Below are 22,959 nucleotides of genomic sequence, written 5' to 3'. Positions count from 1 at the left end.
CACTGATGATCTTTGCCTGTGTAGGGGAGGGAAAAGTTTTCCTTGACCTTCTTAGGGTCCGGGCTCATTCTGAAAAATCAACCTGATAAAGACAGATTAACAGAACCGTATACATATTTAAGTTTTACATAACACAAGCCTTTATAAAAAAAAATGGAAGCCCAAAGACATGGCAAAACATACTTGCTTATATGTTAGGTTGAAAGAGGCAATTGTGGGAAAGTGTCTAAACTATGTGGGGAGGCTAAAGAGAGATAAGGATTATTTTAACAAATTCTGTTTTTGTTGCAGGATCTTCGTTCCCTAACCGGGAACTTAACTCAGACCAAGGCAGTGAAAGCACTGAGTCATCACCACTGGGCCTCTAGGAAATTCCCAACAAGTTTTGTTTCTACAGAATTCTCTTGGTCTCAGCTTTTTGTTCTCCTGGTTCAGGGAGTTCAGTTCAGTTCAGTTGCTCAGTTGTGTCTGACTCTGTGACCGCATGGACTACAGCTTGTCAGGCTTCCCTGTCCATCACCAACTCCCGCAGCTTGCTCAAACTCATGTCCATCGAGTTGGTGATGCCATTCAACCACCTCAACCTCTGTTGTCCCCTTCTCTTCCTGCCTTCAATCTTTCCCAGCATCAGGGTCTTTTCCAATGAGTCAGTTCTTTGCATCAGGTGGCCAAAGTATTGGAGCTTTAGCTTCAGTATCAATCTTTCCAATGAATATTCAGGACTGATTTCCTTTAGGATGGACTGGTTTGATCTCCCTGCAGTCTAAGGGACTCTCAAGAATCTTCTCCAACACCACAGTTCAAAAGCATCAATTCTTCGGTGCTCAGCTTTCTTTTTAGTCCAACTCTCACATCTGTACGTGACTACTGGAAAAACCCTAGCTTTGACTAGATGGACCTTTGTTGGCCAAGTAATGTCTCTGCTTTTTAATATGCTGTCTAGGTTCAGGGAGGGTGCCTTTCAAATGGGAACTGCCACTCAAGTTTACAAAATGATAATTTTCCAATTTGGTTACTTTTTCTATACTTTTATATTCTCTTGGAAAATAAGTAATCTCTCATCAACTGGTACTTTAACCTGAATTTGCTTGTTCCTGCAAAGGTAAGGGAAATGGTTCATATTTTTCCTGTATTTATAGTATTGTGTAAGAGGTAGGTGTGTAAAAAGTGTCCTCCAGTGGTGGTAAATGAATTTCCCTTCTTTTTTGTATACATGGGTCCAGGAAATTTTCCTGTGGTTCCCCATGGCCATATCAAATGCCTCATTGAGACTCAGACATCCTGAGACACTGGCCTCCCCTTGATCTCTCCTTTTAGAGCCATGAGCACAGAACTGCCACTGGGGTTGGCATGACATCTTCAGTGAACCCGTGTTAGTTATTGTCTATCAGGCTCCTACCTCCAACGGCAAGGGCACTTGAACGGCTTGAGGAATTCCAAAATAACAAAAGCAAGCTCGGTGAAGGTTGAACAACATTCCTTAAATTGGTTGATAGGAACATCACCAAGTTAGCTGGGCTTAAGATACTGAAGCACAAAGGTGATTGTACATCTTCATTCTTCCCTCCAACCTCTCCCTCTCTCAATACACATTAGGTTGGGTCATTCACTATGGGCCCCACCTTTGTGGCTGTATTTTTGCCAAATTACCCAGAGGTCATTTATTTATCTTTTTCCTTCTATTTATTTGTTCCTTTTATTTCCTTCTATTTAGTTTTTGTGTGCGTGCTAAGTTGCTTCAGTCATGTCTGACTTTTCGTGACCCGGTGGACTGCAGTCTGTCAGGTTCCTCTGTCCATGGGGATTCTCCAGGCAGAAATCCTGGAGTGGGCTCCCATGCCCTCCTCCAGGGGATCTTCCCGACCCAGGGATGAAACTCATGTCTCTGGTCTCTTGCACTTAGAGACGGGTTCTTACGCCACTATTTAGTTTAAAAATATTTATTTACTTGACTGCAGCATTCGAGATCTTTAGTTGCTGCATGTGAACTTAGTGTCATGTGGGATCTAGTTCTCTGACCCGGGATTGAACCTGGCCCTCCTGCATTGGGAGAGTAGAGTCTTAGCCACTGGACCACGAGGGAAGTTCAGTTATTTCTGATAAGTATCTTATTTCTCCATCTGTGTCAGAAAAGCAGAGCAGATCCCCTGCCCCTAGTCAGGCCGCCTGTATTTCTCTCTTCATATTTGTTCTCAGACATCCCCATGTCCGCTCCCTAGGCCTGCAGACTCCGCCTCTGTATGTGTGCCCTGTGTGGTAACAATGCGGTTTACCGGCCAAGGTAAAGTATTATGAACACATCTGTTTACTTTGAGAACTGGCAATGAAAGGGGAGAAAGGAGGCATTTATCCTGCCTTTCCCACATGAACCATGCTTCAGGGTAACCGAGCAACCTTGATGAGGGACACTTCTTTTTCATTAAAGAATTCCAGTTAATAAGTGAAGGAAAATAATATAATTAAAAAACCAGTATTTCATAACCCCTCATGAAATAACTGATTCAGGCAAAACTCATTTGTGTATGTAACTGTCAGTTGGACGGTTGATGGGGAAACCTTACACAGCAGAGTTAATGGCCATCTGAACATATCACGTACCCTCAACTTTACTCAAGAGAGGGACAAGCGAGCAATACTTGCTTCCTGAGGGAGGACAATAGGAAACACACAGCACCTGAGAAGGAATCTTGTCCTATGCTCCTCCTCACCCAGTGGAATCAGAATCTAATTAAACCTTCAGGTTTGGTAAGTGGAAACACAAGGGATGGAGGAAAAAGTTAAATGACACTCTGAGGAAGAAACAGACGAATCTAGACAGTAAAACATTCTACAGGACAAAATGAATCTGCTTCTGTGTAGACGGTATCTAAAAAAATAAAATAAAAGAGAGAAAAGAGAGGAGAGGTGGACTACTGTAGATTAAAGAGATTTAAGAAATACCAAATGCAACGAGTAGATTTTCTTGGGATCCTGGTTTGAACAAATCAACTAAAATAAAACATCTGATGAAATTTGAATAACCAACTTGGGCTTTAGAGTATACCACAGTTATTGTGAATGTTTTGGGTGTGCAAAAGCATTCAGTTCAGTCACTCAGTCCTTGCAACCCCATGGACTGCAGCACGCCAGGCTTCCCTATCCATCACCAACTCCACAGCTTGGTCAAACTCATGTCCATCGAATCAGTGATGCCATCCAACCGTCTCATTCTCTGTCATCCCCCTGCCTTCAGTCTTTCCCAGCATCAGTGTCTTTTCCAATTAGTCAGTTCTTCACATCAGGTGGCCAAAGTATTGGAGTTTCAGCTCCAGCATTAGTCCTTCCAATGAATATTCAGGACTGATTTCCTTTAGGATGGACTGGTTGGATCTCCTTGCAGTCCAAGGGACTCTCAAGAGTGTTCGCCAACACCACAGTTCAAAAGCATCAACTTTTGTTGCCAACCTTTGTTGGCAAAATAATGTCTCTGCTTTTTAATATGCTGTCTAGGTTGGTTATAGCTTTTCTTTCAAGGAGCAAGCGACTTTTAATTTCATGACTGCAGTCACCATCTGCAGTGATTTTGGAGCCCAGAAAAATTAAGTCTGTCACTGTTTCCATTGTTTCCCCATCTATTTGCCATGAAGTGATGGGACCCGATGCCATGGTCTTTGTTTGTTTTTTGGTCTTAGTTTTTTTAATGTTGAGTTTTAAGTCAACTTTTTCACTCTCCTCTTTCACTTTCATCAAGAAGCTCTTTAGTTCTTCTTCACTTTCTGCCATAAGGGTGGTATCATCTGCATATCTGAGGTTATTGATATTTCTCCCGGCAATCTTGATTCCACCTTGTGCTTCATCCAGCCTGGCATTTTGAATGATATACTCTGCATGTAAGTTAAATAAGCACAGTGACAATATACAGTCTTGACATACTCCTTTCCCAATCTGGAACCAGTCTGTTGTTCCATGGCCAGTTCTAACTGTTGCTTCTTGACCTGCATACAGATTTCTCAGGAGGCAGGTAAGGTGGTCTGGTATTCCCATCTCTTAAAGAATTCTCCACAGTTTGTTGTGATCCACATAGTCAAAGGCTTTGGCGTAGTCAATGAAGAAGAAGTAGATGTTTTTCTGGAACTCTCTTGCTTTTTTGATGATCCAACAAATGTTGGCAATTTGATCTCTGGTTCCTCTCTGCCTTTTCTAAATCCAGCTTGAACATCTGGAAGTTCACAGTTCATGTACTGTTGAAACCTGGCTTGGAGAATTTTGAGCACTACTTTGCTAGCGTGAGATGAGTACAATTGTGTGGTAGTTTGAACATTGTTTGTTATTGCCTTTGGGACTGGAATGAAAACTGACCTTTTCCAGTCCTGTGGCCACTGCAATAGCATTATGATTATGTAATAAAATGTAATAAAATAAAAAAAAAGAATGAGATGCATACTTAAGAATGTAGGGGTGAAATGTCATGGGGTCTGGGGTTTGTTTTAAAATACTTCAACAAAGGAAACAGACAAAAGGATCAGACGATGCAACGTGGTAACATCTTGATTAACTGCTGAAACTGGATGTTGTGGTACCTGAGGTTCACTAAGCTATTTTCTCTAATTTTGTATTTTTGAAAATGTCTATAAAACGAAAAATCAAGTATTACATTGTTGACCACAAACTCTGGATAGAACATAACAAAATTACACCTTGTCTTTACATGCAGTGGGATATATTCTTCTTCCATCAGATAGAATAAATTATCCTAACATTTTCTTATAAATGCAGTTGAAAGTAAAAGATATCTCTAACTGCAAATGAATGTGGCCCTCATCTCTTTATAAGAATAAAGTGTCTTGAGGGCTTCCCTGGTGGTGCAGTGGATAAGATTCCGCCTGCCAATGCAGAGTACATAAGTCTGATCCCTGATGCAGGAAGATTCCACATGCCGAGGAGCAACCAAGCCGGTGCGCCACAACTACAGAGTCGGAACTCTAGAGCCAGAGAGCCGCAACTACTGAAGCCGGAGTGCTTGGAGCCTGTCCTCAAGAGAAGCCACCACAATGAGAAGCCTGAGCACCCCTAGGAAGAGTAAGTTCCACTCACTGCAACTAGAGAAAAGCCCACACAGTGATGACCCAGCACAGCCAAAAATTAATAAAGTTAAAAAAAAAAAGTCCTGAACATTCCTACCATCCTATCCAGGCATTGCATTTTCTCTCCATATGGAGGAAAGCTGTGGCCGTCCCACTCAGCTGCAGGCTCTTTTCACAGCATCTCCTCTAGGACGAAATGCTTTTTTCGCATATAATTGCCACAGTGCTTATTTCTCTGCCAAGCTGGCCTGGGAGAAGCTTCTCACCTGCATTTTACAGGTGCATTGTACAGGAGAAGCTGCTCTCTGCTTCATGAAGGATAGCTTCTCATCCCACCTTAGAATTACAATGCAGCTGGTTTTTAATTATCTTACGAGCTCCTTATGCTCTACACCTGTGAGAGCGAACTTTTTGTGTGATAGGAAAGAACATGAAGTCAAAAGGAGGATTTGACTTGCCAGAGTCACAGATTTTCAGAGTCAATAAGCACACTAGCTTCCTTCCCCAAGTTCACTCCCCATCCCACACGTGTGCACGAGGAAAACAGACACGATGACGCGCAATGACCGAAACAGAGAGACCCTGCAAATATTCATTCTCCTTCATTAAAAATGTTAAGTTATAAACATTTTGATTCATAAATAGTCAAAGTGCATGGTGCACCTCATCCTTTCTTGAAGCCAAATGTCCTGCCTTCCTAGAGCTTTCACCAACCCTCTCCAAAACCAATATTTTACCCCAAAGAGGTAAGTCTTCCCCAGTTCCCTGAGTTCACATTTATTTAATGCTACAGGCCCACCTAGCCCTGCCCAAGAAAAGGACCAATCATTGTCCCGGGAGGGCATAAAGGGCAGGGGGATGCACAATGTGGAAGGGAAGCGCTCCCAGGTGCAGGCAGCTCCTCCTGGGAGGGAGAAGCCAGGTTTTTAGTCTTAAAGGAATGATCTCCCTGTCAAAGATAAGTTGATTTTGCAAAAGGCTAGAGTCGAAAGGAAGGTGGAACTGTCCTCTAGGCTCCTCCAGCAGACACTCTGCAGACCCACTGTCCTGAGGCTCAGTTCGGGGCCCTCTGCCCTCATGGTGGGTGCACAGTTTACAGTGTTCCATAGACACTGACTTTGACCAAAGAGATGCTCTCCATGTACTGGTTCCGGCCTTTCTCATACAGGACGTAGAGTTGCGGGGCCTGGTCCTTCCCACCCACGCTGCCCTCCAGGGTGGTCAGCGATGAGTAGCCACTGGGCCCCGGCCACAGCTGGACAGTCTCCTTCCGCCAGGAGGTACCATTGCTGAAGCTCCAGCGCAGGGTCAGGTTCACTCCTGGGAACAGCAGCGGAGTCAGGGAGACGAAGGGCTTCCCTCGTGGACAAGGCGGCCTTCTTTCGGTCACAGGGGCTACCCCGCCCACCCCACTGCACCTGGCATATACTCACGGAACTCTGGATGGGCTGGGTTGGAGAAGAAGACAATGCCGGAGCTGGTGGCTACAGCCCCTGCAGCTACCACAGGGTCCACGAGCTCCGTGTCAAAGGTCACATCCCGAGGCCTCAGGGTGTCACAGGCGTCGTAGCTGCGGAGGATGATGCGGCAATGGCAGTGGTAATTGTTTTGGTTCCTCGCGTTGATGACCACTGAGCCGTCGGGGAGCTCGTAGGGCTGAGCGGAGAGAAGAGGGCTTCAGGAAGACCCAGGGCAGGCACAGGGCCCAGGGCAGGGGCAGGGCCCAGTGTCCCGTCCCCGAGGGAGCAAGGCTGGCTGGTACAGAGCTGGGCAGCCAGACCCGGGGTCTATGAGTGAAATGGGCCTCTGGAGGGCTGAGCAGGTCGGGTGAGTGGGGAAGAGCTCATGGAATTCTCACCTGGCACTCGTCGGGGTTGAAGTCATTTTCCCGCTTGGGCTGGCCATAGGGGATGCCGCTGACCCCACCTCCATAGCGCCAGGAGACACCGTGGTCATCGCTAAGCAGGCAGAAAACCCCGTCCCGCTCCAGCGTCCCATGGCCACACACGATGAGCCGGCCCTTCCGAGGATCCCGCTGTTTCTGTGGGGAAAGGATCGGGGTGCTACAGATGGAGACACTGAGGAGGCTCAGAGGCAGGGAAGGGGGACCCCTCACCTCCTAAGTGTGAGGATACACCCAGTCTCCTTCCGTTCTGTCCTTGCTGCGGGTCCCACAAGCCTTGCAAACACCCACTGACTGAATTTAGCTTTTTGGCAGAATAAACTCCTTGGGGGCATACAGGGTATACTCTGGACAGGCTGTGCGAAGGACAAGGAGGCCAAGCCACAGGCATCAGATGGGAGCTTAAACCCAACCTGTGTTCAGGGACCAAGCTGTGGCCCATGGCACAGGCTTGTGTCTGCCCAAATGAAGGAGAGTTTCTTTCCCTAATCTGCATGGGATTTTCTAATTTTTTTCTAATCTGTACATGGATTCAGTTCAGTTGCTCAGTCATATCCGACTCTCTGTGAGTCCGTGGACTGTATCATGCCAGGGTTCATGGATTGTTACATGGTTTGGGGCAGCCCTGTGGACAACCCCCAAATGGAATGCCACTGGCAAAATTCCACCTTCCCTGGGTAAGAGTGTTCTTCCCAGGATGTCCCTTTCTTCCACGGAATCCCACCTAAGACAGAAAAATCTGACTTCACAGGATCTTGTCTTTGAGAAGGAGTCCGTTATGGGGCAGACTCTCTACAAGGCAGCTCCTTCCACCTGTCTCAGGGCAGAGACCTGAATGCCAGAGCCTGGTCCTGGGGCAAACATCTCGGTGCCTATATCCAGGGAGAGGTTCCGTGGCGAGCTCCAGGAAACACCATCATCCTTACTCCACACCAGCATGGTAGAGGCCACCTGGCAGCCAGCCTTATGAGCACAGAGGGAGTAGAAAAGGAAGACCACGCCTGTCGTCGTGTCGCTAACCACTGCCCCCAAGTTCAGCCCATCTGGGGTCTCCCCATCATCCACAATGAAAGCTGTGGGAGACCATGTACTGCCTAAAGAAAAAAAGGAAGAGACCCAGGGTAAGCACTTTGCAGGTGTCCTTTCCACCACTCCCTGCCATTTTTCACCTCCTGGCTAGGGACCCAAGGCCTTATGGCCCCAAGGCCTACATGATTGACACCTTCCCTCCTTAGGTTCTCTCAACTTCTCAGGGATCCAGCAGCCTTAGGGCCCTAAAGGCAGGTCAAGCTCCCCACCCATCCAACCTCTTGTGACCCAGTCATCTTTATACCTTGGTCCATAGACCTCCGCAGAGCTATGAATTTAGCTCCTTTATCCGATGTCGACATTTTTCTGGCCTCAGCAAAGGCAAGGAGAGTGCCCCGAGGAGTGGTGGTGATGAGCGGGATTCGAAAGGTGTCCACAGAGCCGATCTGCTTCCCACTCACCCACAGCAGTTGCTCCATGGTCACAAGTGGATGAACCTAGGAAGAGGAAGGGTCAACAGAACAAAGGTAACTTTGGGTTTCAGAGTGAATGAAGAGTGTCCTGGAGTCAGATTTCTCTGGGAGAGGCAGGGTGATGGGGATCTGGTGTGCGAGCTGGGGTCTCAGAACTAGGAAGGGGAACCCGAGGAGAGTTTAGAGAGAAACTGGTGGCTCAGAGCGAGGAAGAGGCTACGACGGGAGAATGAGCCCTCAGGGACAGGGAGACCTCAAATGGGGAAGAAGCCTGAAAGAGGAGACTCAGAGGGAAAGAGGACTAGGAAAGGAGGAAACGGGGTCGGAGGGTTCCTTGGAGGAGAAAGCGATCAGCAGCCCCTGTCCCAGGGGGGACAACCGGCACAGACAGCCAGAGTGGGTCGGGGACGGAGCTATGCGAATGGGGACCCACCAGACTGAAGTCATCCTTTGCTCTGGCCCCGACTCCTGCAGGAGACAACATCAGCAGGAAGGTCGCGGAAAATATCGGAACCCTAAAGATTCCCCATAATCGCAGCATTCGCGGTCTCCTGGGTTTGCCCAAAGGCACTATACCGGGTCCCTCTTCAGTCATCTCTCCCTCGCGGCGGTCACGACCCTGGCCCCCAGGATTCGGACGCGTGTTGGAGTCGATCAACTGACCCCAGCCCTTTAAACGTTCAGATGTCTACCACAAACCCGGCCCACACCCGCCGCCTAGCCGCGCTTCCGCGACTCTTAACTGGTCCTCACAGGACTCTGCACGTGACCTTCAGCGCTTCAGAGCCACTTCTTCCAATTGGCCATCTTTGAAGCCCTGGGGCGCGTGACCCGGGCGGGAAGCGTATTGGATGGGGTGAAGAAGGGGGCTGGCATTACTCCACAGAAGCCTTTTGATTGGTCAAGACATCAGGGGCACGTCATAGGGGCGGGGCCTACTTTAAAGAGCCGGCGAGGTTAAAAACGCTGCAGGTAAATCTTGGTTGAAATTAAAGTCCAGAGAATTTTTGAGAAAACAAAATAGCAATTTTTTAATAAAATCTTTTTACTACAAAAGCGTGATCTGGAAGGCGGGGAGGCTGTACAGGCGGGAGAGAGTCCGGGATCAGGGCTGTGTCTCTCACTTCTTCCTCTTCTTGTCTCCAGGGGTCCCCTTGTTCTTCTTGCCCAGAATCTTCAGAAGGCTCTTGGACATGTAGTAGGGCCGGTCGGCTGAGCCATCATTCCGCTCCAAGTCTTCCACTAAGGCGCGACATAGACCTTAAGAATGAACCTTTGGAAACCAACCCCACTACCTGGGAAAATGAGGGACTAAGACAGCTGCCTGGTTTCCAGACTGCACCACCACCGGCTGGTTTGGGGGGCAGTTTTTGTAACCTATGTAATCATGTCTTCATCTGTAAAGTGGGGTGAACGATACTATATTTCATAGCATGATAAGGGTTAACGGAAAAAATACATATCAGTTGCTTGACAGAGAGCCTGGTACACAGGAAACTCTGAATAAACGCATACAGTAGGGTAAGGAAATGCCCACTCACTACAGCCACCTACTGGGAAGTCTCCTGGGGCTAATTTCATCCCTAGTTTTTCTCCGGGAAGATAGCAGAGGCCTCTGCCCTAGAATGCCCCTTCTTGAGAGAGCCCAGGAGCCTGGGGGCTCATTCCCTCTGTTCTTCCCAAACACCTGCCCTGAGGATGTTAGAAGAGGCTCTGGCTCCTGTAACTCACAAAGTCACTGTTTCTAGAAGCATCACATCTCCTAAAGAGCCTGAATGATCTGGTACTTTTAAGTTGAGGAGAGGAGGTAGGGGGGCTGTCTTGTCACTCACAGAAACAGAGGAAGAGAGTGTCCACACACATTCCAAAAACGCTGAAGAAGCCGCTGGCGATGAGGTAGGCCCCTAGGATGGAGACCTGGAAGACATAAGGTTCCTAATAGTGTTCCTTTGGGGAGTTGGAGAGTGAAGTGGGGGTGGGAAGGTGTCACTCACCATGATGGGCAGCCAGTAATAGTTGAGTTGAGGATTCTCAAAGTTTTTACCCAGTCCAGGGATGCGACCCGTGAAAAAAAAGAAGGACAGGACCCCTATGGGAGAGATCTGGATGTCACAATCACTCCTCTAGGTCACCTCTTAAACTGTCCAGCACCCGTGTCCTCTGTTCCTGTAACTCCCTGTCCTGGTCCTTACCGACACCTCCAACCACCAGCAGCTTCCCAAAGAACAATAGCAGGTCTGTGACTTTGTCCAGGACGACCACCCTGTATAAGGTGTTAGAAAGGTTGGGGATAAGAGGCCTGCCTGGGCTGGGAATAGAACTGGCTGCATAATTTACTGTGATAGATGCAAAATGAAAGCTGTTCACATTTCAAGATGGAGGTAGCAGAGATTAAACCAAGCTTAAGGCCCTTCTGAGCACAGCACACTTGTGGGTAGGAGATAACGGGGGTGAGGTAGGGAGGTGGTGGTGACAGCCTGACCTGACAATGTTCCGCATGAGCAGCATGAAGGCATTTTTGGCTGAGACACAGAAATTCTTCCCGTAGATGGCAATCTGGGTGAGGTGGCAATTTCAGAGTTAGCTGTGGTGAGCTCACCTGGGTCAGGGCGGGAGGGCAGGGTCAAGAGTGCCCAGAGCAGGGGTTGCTCATATAGTGCGCTCACCATGATGTATGCATTGCGGTTCAGGAACTTGATGAACTTTTCTAAACACCAGAGGCAGCACTTGAAGCAGCACAGGATACAGCGAGTCAATGGGTTCTGGGCTCCTGGGGGTAAGAAAGGCTCATGTTTGGTCACTGGCCCCTGATAGGTGCCCCTGCCCCATCAGGGATACAGCTGATTAGCCTAGCCTCGGCCAGCCCCCAGCCTCTGCTCACCTCTCAGTTTGTGGTCAATGTATTCCAGGATGACCCGGGCTATCTGCACCAGGGTCAGGATGAGGGCTCCAAAGGCTAGTGACCCCGTGTGGTAACTGCAGGGAATTGGTGGTCAGAGGCAGCCCCAGGACCCCTGGGCCTCCTAGGTTCACAATTCCCCCAGTCCTCTGCCCTGGACTTACCGGAGTGTGCGCAGGAAGGCAGAGCCAAGGGGAAAGGTAGGGATGTCCCGGGGCTTGTGGAAGGCCCAGTAGAAGGAAGCAAAGGCCCCAGCCAGGACACACTGGCCCAGGGCCAGTACCCAGTTGATGGTCCAGAATAGGCCCAGAACTGCATAGATTTGCAAGTTGAAGAGAGAACGCTGTGCCAGGCCCGTGGACCGGTATCCCTGGAAGACGCACATCAGCCTGGGACAAGAGGAGTTCACTTGCTCCTGTGGAGGAGGGCAGAGGAGTCTTGTTCCCAACCAGCTCCTGCCCTCCCAGAGTAGAGGGTGGAAACGGACTTCCCAGAGCTGGGGAAGCCCGTTCCTTCCAGGAGATTTATCTCTGGGTTCAGACAGGGTTCGGCTTGCCTATCGTGTGAGCATAATTTGTTTCCTTCAGTCTCCAGTCTCTGCAATAGCACAAGAGCTCCCAGGCTGTGTTGTTGCTGCACTGCTGCTCAGCCGTGTCTGGCTCTGTGACCCCATGGACTGTAGCCCACCAGGCTCCTCTGTCCATGGGGTTTCCCAGGCACGAATACTGGAGTGGATTGCCTTTTCCTGCTCCAGAGAATCTTCTTGACCCAGAGATTGAATGCTTGTCCCTTGTATCTTGTGTGCTGGCAGGCAGGTTCTTTACCACTGCACCACCTGAGAAGCCCTATTGTTGTAGCCAAGCCTTAATGGTATGGAAGCAGTGTGACCAGTGCCTAGCTCTCCCCTGGACTCCATCAGCTGTCCTCTTCCAGAGCAGCCTCTGCAACTTCAACCAAAACACTTCCTAGCAAAATTGAACAGACTGGGTACCAGATGATACTAAGGAATTGTTCATTTTGCTTGATGTGATAATAGTGTAATGGTTATGCTTTTAAAAAGTCCTTATCTGTTGAGATCCATCCTGGTATATTTATTGATGAAATGGCACAGTGTTCAGAAGTTACCTCTTAAAGTTCCAGAAAAAAAAAAAATGCAGGCGATTGGGGAATGGGTGGGGAGACAGAGAAAAAGAACAGAAAGCTGAAGGTTATAGAATCTGAGTATGTGGATTCTCCATGTTTGTGTGTGTCTGAAAATGTCTCTAATAAAAAGTAAAAAACACAGACTTGTCTCCTAAAGCAAAGGAAATAGACAAATGGGACCTACTAAACTCACAAGCTTTTTACACATTAAAGGAAACTGTTGAAAAATGAAAAAACAACCTACTGAATGGGAGGAAATATTTGCAAATGACATGATCAATAAGGGATTAATATCTAACGTATAAAAACAGCTCATACAACTCAACATAAAAAAGAAAAACAAACACACACACCTGATTTAAAAATGGGCAGAACTGAACAGACATTTTTCCAAAGAAGAAATGTGGATGGGCACCAGGCACATGAAAAAATACTCAACATTGCTAATCATCAGGGAACTACAAATCAAAACCACAATGAGATATCACATCATACCTGTCATCAAAAAGAATACAACAGATGTTGGCAAGGATATGGAGAAAAGGAAACCCTTGTACACTGTTCATGAGAATGTAAATTGGTTCAGTCACTGTGGAAAACAGTGTGGGAAGTTTCTCAAAAAGCTAAAAATAGAACTACCATTATGACCCAGGAATTTCACTTCTGGATATACACCACCCCTCAAAAAAAACCCCAAAAAACAAAAAAACCCACTAACTGGAAAAGATCCATGCTCTCCCAATGTTCATAACAGCATTACTTTCAATTTGCCAAGGTGTGGAAGCAACCTAAGTGTCCATCAACAGATGAATGAACAAAGAAGATGTGGTATATATCAATATATACAATGAAATACTACTCAGTCATAAACAGGAACCTGTGCAGCAACATGGATGGACTTGGAGGATGTTATGCTAAGTGAAATAAGTCAGACAGAGAAGGACAAATACTGTATGATATCACTTATATGTGGAATCTAAAAAATACAACCAACTAGTGAATTTAACAAAAAAAATGCAGACTCATAGAGGACAAACTAGTGGTTACCAGTGAGGAGAGGGGAGCTGGAAGGGGCAATATAACTACTTGGTATAAAATAAGCTGCAAGGATATATTTACAGCATGGGGAATATAGCCAGTGTTTCATAATAACTATAAAATGGGTGTGCCTTTTAAAAATTGTGAATCACTATGCTATACACTTGTAACTTATATAATATTGTACATCAATCATACCTAAACAAACAAACAAACAAACAAACTTTTCTTTCCATGGGACTTCTGTGGCAGTCCAGTGGTTAAGACTCCATCCTTTCACTGCATGGGGCTTGGGTTCAGGGAACTAAGATCCCATATAGCACGTGATACAGCAAAAAAAAAAAACCCCAAAAACTAAAGTTTTTCCATAAAATGTGACAAAAATCTTGATAACTGCTGAAACTGATTGTATGTTTGAAATTTTATAACAAGAGGGAAACTACTTTCCACTTTTTATGTAATTGTGGGTTTGTGTCCGTTACCACCACTAGGTCCTAAGCAAGTTGAAAGCAACAACTACTTCATCTGGGGCTTTGTGTAAGCAGTGCCTGGATCTTCCTTAAGTGGATCCTCCTTAAGTGATCTCCCTCTCCTTTTTCAGTGAGTGGCAAATGTCTATGGGCAGGCTTCCCTGGTGGCTCAGGAGTAAAGAATCTGCTTGCCAATGCAGTAGACACAAGTTCCATCCCTGGGTTGGGAAGATCCCCCGGAGAAGGAAATGGCAACCCACTCCAGTATTCTTACCTGGGAAATTCCATGGATAGAAGAGCCTGGTGCGCTATAGTCCATGGAGTCTCAAAGAGTGGGACACAACTGAGCAACCAAACAACAATGCCTGTGGGCACAGCCCATGGTCCCAGTTCTGATGCAGTGGCCACATGAAAGCTTTGACAGTAAATACCCAGCAGTCCAGCCCCAACTCCCTGGGAAGCTCACAGAGGAGAGTTTGGGGAAGCAGTTTCTCTCCCAGGCACCCAGGGAACCCACCTGCCTATCGCCTAGAACAGTGTGTTCTGAGGAAGACTAAAAATAACCTAAACAAAACCCACCTACAGATACCAGCTCTTATCAGGTGCCAGCCATTACACTAAGCACTTTCATGTACCCAGGGTCCTTTCATCTTCTCGGCTACCCTGAAGCACAGATATTAAGGTTATCTCCATTTTACAGGTAAGTGAACTGAGACAGAAAGGATGAAGAGGTTAATGTCCCTCTGGGCAGAGAAACGTCCTGAGGAGGGAGGGCGATGTTCTGGGATCTGCCTGCCCCAGGGCCTGGCAGCACAGCACACCTCCTCTTCCAGCACAAGGGGCAGGAGAGGTGCTCAGTGGGAGATCTGGAGTCTGTTAGGGGCCTGCTGTGTGACCCTGGGTGAGCCCCTTGCCCCTGTCTCCTCTGCACAATGAGGGATTGGACCACTTGGCCTCTAAGGTCCCCTCAGCCCTCTTGATGCCCTCCATGACGCCCCCAGATCCTCACCATGGGGTTGCATGATGTATTCATGGGCACTTTCTCACAGCCGGGCAAACTGCTGTTGGGCGCCCAGAACACATACTGGGGTTGCCCCGATGTGGCCAGGAATCCAGAGGGGAGTCAAAGAAAACGTGGTGACGGGGGGCCCCCACAGATCCCCTCCCCTCCTCAGCCATCCCTTCCCAGGTGCTTGAGCAGGTTGTTCACTGCACAGAGAGGCTGAAATTCAGCCTGTGCTTGCTCTTTCAAGGTAGGGCTGTGTCTGCTGGGCAGAAGGGGTGCTTTCTTCTGGTGGCACTAGTATTGCCCTGCCCCCCACACCCAAGGGCTTCAGGAGGGGTGAGCCATGTGGGCAAAGGATACAGAGCAATTATAGCCCAGTAGGCAATGCAGACAAGCAGGAGGGCAAAGGTGACCAGCGGGTAGAACATGGCGGACATTATGTATCCTACAGCTCTGCAAGGGAGATGAAAGCAGTCCATCAGTGAGGCTAACCCCTCCATCCCCACCCCCCATCCTCTCTTGGGGTTGACCCTGGCACAGGCCACACCTCTGCTCTCTCTGGGGCCTGCCCCATACCCCTAAGACTGGGCACACAGTAGGTGTTCACTGGAAGAACTGAATTGAATAAATCAGGCTCAAGAGATCTTTAGAGGAAACTAGAGTCACAGAGAAGCCACCAGGGGGGGCTTTAGGGACAGTAAGGGCCTATTTCCTATTTTAGGCACTTGACAAGACACTAATTAATTTAATCCTTATGACCACCCTACAATATAGGAACTATTATTACCCCCATTTTACAGATGAGTAAACTGAGGCACAGAAAGTCTAAGCTACATTAAAGTGTTCATCACCATGCTATGCTACCCCCTTTCCTCCACTGCCCTGCCACCTTTCCAGTGCTCCCATTTTGGGCCCGCCCCCTTTGCCCTCTGCCCCTTCTCCTTTCCAGGCAGGCCTGACCTGCTGGCCTCCTTCAGGAGGGCGATGGCGATGCAAATCCGCTGCCGCAGGAAGATGAGCATCAGCAGCAGGATGCCTTCGAGCACAGCCAGTATGATCACTGAGGGCAGACAGGGGGTAGAGGGGCCTGCATCAGGGCCAGGGCAGCTTTTGGGCAACCAGTGGTTTATGGTAGGCAGGGCACTCACGGGCAGCTAGCCAGGTCTCCTGAACATTTCTGTAGGCACTGAGGTTGGTGGTGAAGCCCAGCTGGGAGATGGAGGCACCCTTGTCCCGCAGCACGCGGTATTCTTCCCAGCAGTGGTAGATGCCATACGCCAGCACGCCCAGCACCCCTATGATCAGCACGAACACCAGGGGCCCAGCCACCAGCCGTAGGAGCAGGATAAACAGCAGGCTCAGAACCAAAGCCACGCCTAGCGCACTGTGGGCAGGGAAACACAAGTGAGGGTCACCCCACATTGCTTGTATCTTTCCCTGTCCAGAGGCCCACAGATGTCTTTCCTCAAACCCCTAATGTCTCCAAATCAGAACCACCCTATCCCCACCCCTACCCCCAAACACACCCTTTTTCTTATAAATCCTGTTGGACTTGGGATCCATTTGGATCTCTGGCTCCTCCTCCCCTGCCCAAAGCTTCTGTTTCAGATGGTGGTCTAGGGGACAGAAGGGGCACAGTGGGGAGAAAGGAAGGATGAGAGGGCAGGGGAACCTGGTGACTCACACAAGAATCCAATACCAGGACTGCGCAAAGTCTTCAAAGATCTTGACACTGATGTCACGGGCATTGAGGCTGTCGAAAACACCACTGTTGGAGAGAGACAGAGTCAGATGGGGTTGTGAGTGGGAAGGGGTGGGGTGGGACAGAGATGGAGGGGCAAGGGAGTGCCCACCTGATGCTCTGAGAGATGGATGTGTTGGAGATCCCTGGGAGCTCGGGCACCGTACTATTGGTCCATGGGAAACAGCGCCCCAGAGCTGGAGGGAGAGAACCGGGTGGGAGGCCACAGAGCTGACTTCAAAATTTCTGGCCCCTACCCTCCCACCCCCCAAACTGCTGCTAGGACAGAGTAGAGAAGGGCTCTGCACCCTGCAGAGGGCAGTTCTTCACTCCACAGCAGAAAGGTAGTGCCTGCCCCAAGGACCCCAGTCTGGCTTCTTTCACTGTCTCTTCATGCCCCTTCCTCCATGTCCTGCCACTGCCTAGGTTAGACTTTCCTGCCTCTTGCAGCACCTCCACTCCCACCCCTGCCACCCTTCAATTCAGCCTCTGCTGGAGTGCCTGGGAGACATGGCACAGCCGGGACCTGGCATTCTAGGCTCTAGGTCACTCTGCTAGACGCCCTACTCTGGAGAGTGCCCACACTCGACATCCAAGCTGTAAGTCCCCATTGTCTGAGCCCAGCCCCTCTCCCCTCTGTACCTTTGCTCTCCCTCCTCTAGAAATTCCATCCATTATGCCCCATTCAGCTCCATCTTCATCTCCCCTCCTCCAGGAAGCCTTCTCACCCCCGCCCCCACCCCTCTCCTCGGGCACCTATTATATGCCTACAAAGCCATTTATCACCACCCTCACAACAGCTTTGTCATGCGTGCTTTGGCATTTACATTCTAAAGATAAGAAAACAAGGTTGAGAGGCTGAGTCATTTACCTAAGACCACACAGCTGGAAAGTGCTAGAAATTAAACCCAGATCTATCTGATTCTGGAGCACTCATTTGGAGATACTTCCTGTTATACACATTGAGAGTTGGATATCTTTTCTCATGCTATAGTTAATAAAAAATTTTTTTTTCCTATACTTTCCATGAGGTTTGCACGATCTTGGCTCCCTGACCAGGGATCCAACCTGTTCCCCCGCTCCAGTGGAAACACAGAGCCCTAACCACTGAACCACCAGGGAATTCCCCTCAATTTTCCTTTTTTTCTTTTTCTGTTAAAAATAGCATTCACTATTGGGAAAAAAGAGCATACAGGGGAAAAAAAAATCAACCATGATCCATCACCACACAGTCCCTTTAACATTTGGGTGAACATCCTTCCAGTCTGTTCCTGTGCCTGCACATAAATGCACATGTGTACATTCACCCAGGTATGTTCTCTTGGGAATCTCATGCAATTGCTTTGTGAACACCTCTGATCTCAGCACCTAGGAAGTGGTTTTTATCTTCACTTCACCTGTCCCTGGAGCCTGGCATGCAGCAGGTGCATAATAAGCACCAGTGATCTGACTCCAGGAAAGCAAAGACCTGATGTCTGTTCCTATTTTGTTACAGAGTAGCTGTGTGACTTGACTCTCTCTGAGCCTGGTTTCCTCAAAAACCTAGGACTGGATGATGTCTGAGAGAGGAATGTGGCTTCTCACCTGGAGTGGAAGGCAGGAGGAAACTGGGGCAGAGCTCCTGTTGCAGGCTTTGGAGTACTTGCTGGAGGGTGGGGGAAGACCAGACAGACACAGAGCAGGATGAAGGAAGGAGTCATCCCCTTTCTACCACCAGGATCATCTGCCGCTCCCCCTCCCATCCTCCCTCATTATGGAGGCTCCCGGTGACAGCAGGGATGTTAGGGGCAGCACTCACCATGTTCCCAGGCACCCCTGGCAGACAGAATTTCCTATTTGCTGCGAAGACCTGTTCGACTGTCTGTGAGAACTGGCTCGGTTCCACGGTCCATGGGGCCGCTGGGCAGGAGGATACACACACCTGGGGGCAGAGGGCATGCTGAGGGGCTGGTACCCAGACCCTGGGGGGAGATGGAGGGACAGAGGCAGGCCCCAGACTCTGACCTGGGGCGTGGGGCATGTCAGGCCATTCTGGGCGATCGCGATGATGTTGGTGTTTAGGACGCAGCTGAAGATGTTGAAGTATAGGAGATATGGTTTTTCTCTGTAGGAGAGAAGGAAACATATGCATCAAGGCTTGGTCAAGCTCAGTGAAAGAGAAGGACTGCCAGGGCTGTCCCTCCAGATGTGGCCAGTGTGACCCAGACATGCACCACCCAGCTCCTGACCGCAGGAAGCTCAGCCCAGCTGGGGAAGTGTGGGAGACACCTGAGTGTTTCCTAGAGGAACTCAGCATTGCCGCTGCTAACAGATGGTTAAGAGCTTGAACTCTGGAGTCAGATCATCACCCAACTTTATGACCCTAACCACTCACCACCTCAGTTTCATCAGATGTAAAATGATAGTACCTACCTCCCAAGGTTGAAATGAGTTTGCGTGTGTAAAGTGCACTGCCTGCCTGGAACATAGTCAAGGCCATATGAATGTTAGTGTATTTTTTTTAATATTTATATATTTATTTATTTGGCTGTGCTGGATCTTCTTCGTTGCATTTATACAGGATCTGTGGTTGTGGCTTGTGAACTCTTAGCTATGGCATATGGGATCTGTTTTCCTGACCAGGGATCAAAACTCGGCCCCCTGCATTGAGAGCATGGAGTCTTAGCCACTGGACCACCAGGGAAGTCCCAGCGGCTTCACTATGTGTCAAGCGTCTCCTGTATTCTGGGACTGAGAGTGTTGCTTCTGGAATCATCCTTGTGTTTCAGAAGAGGAACTCCAAGTTCAGAGAGGTTGAGTCTCTTGCCAGAGATCACAGACCAGAACTTACTTAGAGCAGTTAGAGATGAAAATGCCCGTCTATGAACTCTAAAACCCATGCATTCAACCATGACTCTGCTGCCTCCCAGTTCTGGGCATCTGGGAAGCCCCTGGCCAGCAGTGGGGGCTGTTCTACGTGGTGAGATTCAGGGAAGCTGAGGAGGAGTGGTCCCCTGTCCATCCCCTATTGCACCTCCCTCCTGCCCCCTTTCCTGCCTTCATACTCACTTGTTCTCCCCGATCCCGCAATAGGCCCCCGTGGAGTTCCTGGGATAGAGGACTTGTTTGGGGTCTCCGTACACCCAGGCTGAAGATAGAGACATGCAGATAAATCACCAGGAGGGGGGGCGCAGGGACTTAAGAGGGAACAGCCATGGTAGGGTCCCTCCCTGGGACAGTAATGTCCCCAAGCCACTGGCCCAGCTCTGCCCAGCCAGAAACTCACCCAAGATCCCCACGGCGATGTAACCCAGAATGAAAACGAAGAAGAGCACACAGCAGATGATATCTGTGCAGCTCCTGGGAGAGAAATGGGGGAGATACCTGGAGAGGGGGTGCTGGGGTAGGGGGAGCATGGTCTGGAGGAGTCATGCTTTGGAGAGTTGGGGGGATGCTAGAAAGTAGGCATGGGTAGGTTTCATTTTATAACTTTTTTTTTTTTTTAAGAAAAACCTTTTCCTGGATGGGTAAACTTTCTTCTGAAGTTTAACACAGGAAAGGGCACAATTCAGAAGTGCTCAGCTGAGTGAATCTTCCCAAAGGACACATGCCCGTGTAGCCAGCTCCCAGGTGAAGACACAGAATGTCACCAGCAGCCCAGAAGGCCCCTTGGGGCCCCTCCACCCATGACAGTCTCCCCAGGGCCACTACTCTCCTGGGGCAGGAGTTTTTCCTCCCACAAGTTTCTTAACAATATTCCAGTAAATAGAAAGCAGAACCAAGACCCTGCCCAGCCCCCTGCCCCCACCAGCACGGTGCCCAGAACTTACCTGTTTCTGATGGGGCCTCGAAAGGAGGGGTCATATTTGGCTGGTTTCCCTGAAGGGCAAGGGGAGGAGTGTGGGGAGTAAGACATTGAGAGGCATCTCTTTCCCCCAATTTCTAGTCTCTCCAAATCCCTCCCCACAGCAGGATCTACCCTAAGCCCTGTCCTACCGGCCTTCAGGAATATGGAGGGAGAAAGAGAGGGGCAGGGCTGGCAGGAGGGGAGAGTAGAGAACAGGGAGGGTGGGATCCAGGCTTGCTCAGCAACTTTGCTGCTCTCTGTGAACTCCAACCAGGAGGCCTTGGAGGTAGGGGGGAAGGGCGGCCTTTTATGGGTCATTTACGCTCGCACCTCAAGGCTCTTCACCTCCTTCCCCGACCCTGGCTCCTTTCTTCGAGTCTCTTCTCTGGCTGGGACGTGGGATTCTGTGTTCAGTCATCTCAGCGGCTCTCACATCCCAGTCCTTGTCCTTTCTCCTCTCTGTACCCCCACCCAGGGTGGGCACAGTCCCTCCCACGCCTGCCCCAGCCCTTCCCTCCACTCTCTGGCCCCAGGCTGCGGGGAAAGAAACTGGAGCCAAAGGCATCAATTCCTGTAGGACCTGGAGAGGGAGGAGACCCACCCCCAACGCCCCGAAGGGACCTTAGTCCCCAGCTAATGCCAGTCTCCTCTCCGGGGGAGCAGTCAGGCTGACACCTGAGCCTGCAGTTGAGATTGCTGTGGCCACAAGTCCTGTTCCTGGTCCTCCCTGAGTACACACGGGGAGGAGGTGGGGCCAGGCCACCAGGGTCCCTTGTGGGCGCCGAGGAGGGAGGACACAGGGAGGGTGAGAATCTGGGAAGGGGTGTGGCCCCTTCTCCCAGGTGCCCTGGACTCTGTCCCTCCGTGGTTCTGGGACATGATGTCAATGATTGACCCAAAACCTCTCCAGGAAGTCTGTGGGGCGTCCCCACTGCTCCCTCCCCTACCTCCCTTCTGACCAAGCCTTGCCTCGGGGAGGTCCCTCCCCTGGGGTTCCCTCCTTTCCGGACCAGGGCAGGCCCCTGAACCCCAAGGACTCTCTGCAGGCAGGCCCCCAACCCTCACTGCACACAGGGATCCCAGAAGCTGGTCCCCGTTTCCTCTCCCTGCAGATTCCCCCACCCCGCCCCCACACTTGTCCCCAGGACCCCTGGGGCAGGCTCCCAGCCTTTGTTCCTCACAGACACTCTGGAGACAGGCCGCCTCCTTCCTCCTCAGGCCTTACCCTTCACAGGAACCCAGCAGGCCGCTGCCTCTTTCCTCTGGGCTCCCTCCTAACAGGGATCCTGGAGGCAGGCCCCCAGCCCCCTCTCCACCAACATCTGCAGTCCCAACTCCTCACAGGGGCCCTCAGCAGAACCCACTCCCACTGCCATTCCTCACAGTCCCTGGCAGGCAGACTCCAACATCTTTCCCCTCTTGGAGACTCGAGTCCCGGCTGAAACTCCCCCTCTTCTCAGGGACCCCAGCTGTTTCTCCCATAGCAGCACAGAGCCTGGCTCACTCCGGAGCCCCTGAACTCCTTCCCCCGCTCAGGACCCTGACCCTGATTCCTTCAGGCTTCACTTCCAAGGGCCCTGCTCTGAGGGTCCCCGGAATCCAGGCGTGACATTACCCCCTGCTCCCAGGGACTCCAGCCTCCCTCCTCATGGAGATCACAGCTTCACTCCTCAAAGGCTCCCAGCAATGGTCCTGTCCCTGAACCCCATCCTCCTCCAAGAACCCTGACACTATCTCCTTTCTTCCATCAGCTGTTTCCTGGGTCCTCCCCTCGGGGACCACGACTGCCCTCAGCTCCTCTCCTTGGGGTCAACCCAGCCACCATTTCCAGAGCAGGCCTCGCCTCCCTGACCGGGCTCCAGGCCCCTACCCCAGCCTCACCGCCCCCAGCCCTCCGCCTCACCGTAGGCCTCCTCGTCCTGGTCCTGTTTTCCCCCCATGGCTCAGTCTCCCGGAGTGATTGGAGCCCGGGAGACCTGGCGGCTCACCTGCCACCAGCCCCGCCCTCGGGCACACGTCACAGCCCCGCCCCTGCCTGTGGTCCCTGAAACACTGAGTTCCTCTTGGACTCAGCTGAGCGCTGGAAGCTTGAGTGGGGGAAGGAAAGCCTGCGATGTGAGTCAAGTCAGGGCTCAGGACCATGGCCTGAAGAACTCACACTCTAAGAAAATCCTTTAGAATTCTGTAAACTACTTCCAACTGTAATACAGCCATGCCCACGCCCTCCTACAGGAAGATTTAAGTGTGAAGATGAGAACTACCCTAGACTAGACTGCCCCACAGTAATCCCCCCCCCCAACCTTCCCTTTCCCCTGGAGGGCTATCCACACCGGCCACACCTGCCCAGCCTCCTTCCCATCCCCTTTCT

At 50.2% G+C, this 22,959-nt stretch overlaps 2 protein-coding genes and 1 long non-coding RNA gene across 3 annotated transcripts; 1 reads left to right on the top strand and 2 right to left on the bottom strand.

Moving 5' to 3' along the window:
- Positions 1 to 5,649: 5,649 nt before the first annotated feature.
- Positions 5,650 to 9,194, bottom strand: NEU1 (neuraminidase 1). Its single transcript, XM_020897266.2, has 6 exons — positions 8,902 to 9,194; positions 8,300 to 8,492; positions 7,798 to 8,060; positions 6,922 to 7,104; positions 6,497 to 6,719; positions 5,650 to 6,383 (listed from the first exon to the last, which is right to left on the bottom strand). Exons 1-6 carry the CDS (start codon positions 9,061 to 9,063, stop codon positions 6,157 to 6,159), a joined length of 1,251 nt encoding a protein of 416 aa, XP_020752925.1. The 5' UTR covers positions 9,064 to 9,194; the 3' UTR covers positions 5,650 to 6,156.
- On the top strand, positions 8,010 to 8,492 carry LOC139031474 (uncharacterized). Its single transcript, XR_011483975.1, has 2 exons — positions 8,010 to 8,087; positions 8,202 to 8,492. It is a non-coding gene; the product is annotated as an uncharacterized lncRNA (long non-coding RNA).
- A 278-nt stretch (positions 9,195 to 9,472) lies between the features above and the next one.
- SLC44A4 (solute carrier family 44 member 4) lies at positions 9,473 to 22,580 on the bottom strand. Its single transcript, XM_020897265.2, has 21 exons — positions 22,495 to 22,580; positions 20,575 to 20,623; positions 20,031 to 20,104; positions 19,814 to 19,892; positions 18,770 to 18,869; positions 18,564 to 18,686; positions 18,350 to 18,410; positions 16,878 to 16,962; positions 16,709 to 16,792; positions 16,173 to 16,408; positions 15,985 to 16,084; positions 15,385 to 15,477; positions 15,028 to 15,130; positions 11,532 to 11,782; positions 11,350 to 11,444; positions 11,135 to 11,238; positions 10,951 to 11,024; positions 10,661 to 10,731; positions 10,463 to 10,557; positions 10,301 to 10,385; positions 9,473 to 9,710 (listed from the first exon to the last, which is right to left on the bottom strand). Exons 1-21 carry the CDS (start codon positions 22,529 to 22,531, stop codon positions 9,589 to 9,591), a joined length of 2,121 nt encoding a protein of 706 aa, XP_020752924.1. The 5' UTR covers positions 22,532 to 22,580; the 3' UTR covers positions 9,473 to 9,588.
- Positions 22,581 to 22,959: the final 379 nt, after the last annotated feature.

This window comes from Odocoileus virginianus, chromosome 27 (assembly GCF_023699985.2).
Source record: "Odocoileus virginianus isolate 20LAN1187 ecotype Illinois chromosome 27, Ovbor_1.2, whole genome shotgun sequence".
Classification (NCBI taxonomy): domain Eukaryota; kingdom Metazoa; phylum Chordata; class Mammalia; order Artiodactyla; family Cervidae; genus Odocoileus; species Odocoileus virginianus.
The sequence above is the reverse complement of the archived record's forward strand: the minus strand, read 5'-3'. Positions and strand labels throughout refer to the sequence as shown.